Source organism: Amphimedon queenslandica, unplaced genomic scaffold, assembly GCF_000090795.2.
Source record: "Amphimedon queenslandica unplaced genomic scaffold, v1.1 AMPQUscaffold_1375_Cont26613, whole genome shotgun sequence".
NCBI classification, from domain to species: Eukaryota; Metazoa; Porifera; class Demospongiae; order Haplosclerida; family Niphatidae; genus Amphimedon; species Amphimedon queenslandica.
In genome coordinates this window covers 1-1,153 of record NW_003558280.1, presented here as the reverse complement: position 1 = coordinate 1,153, position 1,153 = coordinate 1, and the positions used below count along the sequence as shown (strand labels likewise).

At 35.6% G+C, this 1,153-nt stretch overlaps 1 protein-coding gene across 1 annotated transcript; it reads left to right on the top strand.

The window, feature by feature from the left end:
* Nucleotides 1-6: 6 nt before the first annotated feature.
* On the top strand, nt 7-1,147 carry LOC109593467 (transmembrane protein 87B-like; the record flags this gene model as incomplete). The annotated part of the gene is made up of 3 exons (XM_020008534.1): nt 7-164; nt 961-1,060; nt 1,117-1,147. Coding segments are annotated over exons 1-3 (255 nt in total), but the record flags the coding sequence as incomplete, so codon positions are not given.
* Between the last annotated feature and the right edge of the window lie 6 nt (nt 1,148-1,153).

Below are 1,153 nucleotides of genomic sequence, written 5' to 3'. Positions count from 1 at the left end.
GATACTCTATATATTCTATGCCATCCTCTGGCTCGTCCTAATGGCTTTGGAATACAAGGACCTTGTTAGACTTCAGTTTTGGATCCTTGCCGTCATTCTCCTCGGGTTTCTTGAGAAGGTTTTTTTTGTTGCAGAGTATGGAACTGCCAATGGAGGAATAGATTGTAAGAGTACTTGCATACTGGGTTTCTCCACAGGATTTTGGCATAGTGCTCGTGGAGCTGATCTTGTTCAAAATCAGATTTTTTTACAAGTTTTTGAAGTTGCTAAAAAATTAGGCCAAAGTCCCTGTACTGTAGTACCAGGCCTGGTCTTTGGCCAAATTTTGCCAAAAATGACTAGGAGGAAATTCTCCATTTTAATAATTTTTTCTGATGCACATACATGTTCTCATGTTGTTTAGCAAGTTTGAACTGATTCCAATCAAGTTTAGATTTTTTAATGAATTTTTAAAGTTGCTCAAAAATTAGGCCAAAGTCCCTGTACTGTAGTACAGGGTCTTTGCCCACATTTCGCCAAAAATGACTAGGAGAAAATTCTCTGTTTTTATAATTTTTTCTGATGTACATACATGTTTTTATGCTGTGTAGCAAGTTTGAACTGATTCCGATCAATTTTGGATTTTTTATGAATTTTTAAAGTTGCTCAAAATCAGGCCAAAGTCCCTATACTATTATGAGACTTTGGCCAAATTTCACCAAAAATGACTAGGAGAGAATTTGCAATTTTTAAAATTTTTTGATACATCAAGTTTGAGTTGATTCTGATCACAGTTGCTCCAAAAGCCATGTACATGTACTATTGTAATGCTGTCAGCTCATGAAACATGTTTTAGATCACATACATGTAGCATGCTTTGTGGGAAACCAACCAGTATATTGTGTCATACTCATATCCCATAATATAATGTACACTTACATTATGAATTTTATTTTACTTGTTATTATCCTTTTACAACAGCCTCTGGTTTGATATATGTTGCTGAGATTGTGTCTGCAGCTAAGAGAGCATTGTCCAGAGTATTGATCATTATTGTTTGTGAAGGATTTGGAACTGTCAAGTAATCCACAGTACACCTCGTCCTTCCTTTACATACTCCTCTCTGTATTCTTATAGACCAAGGTTGGGTCATCTTCTTACTAAAGTGGTATTT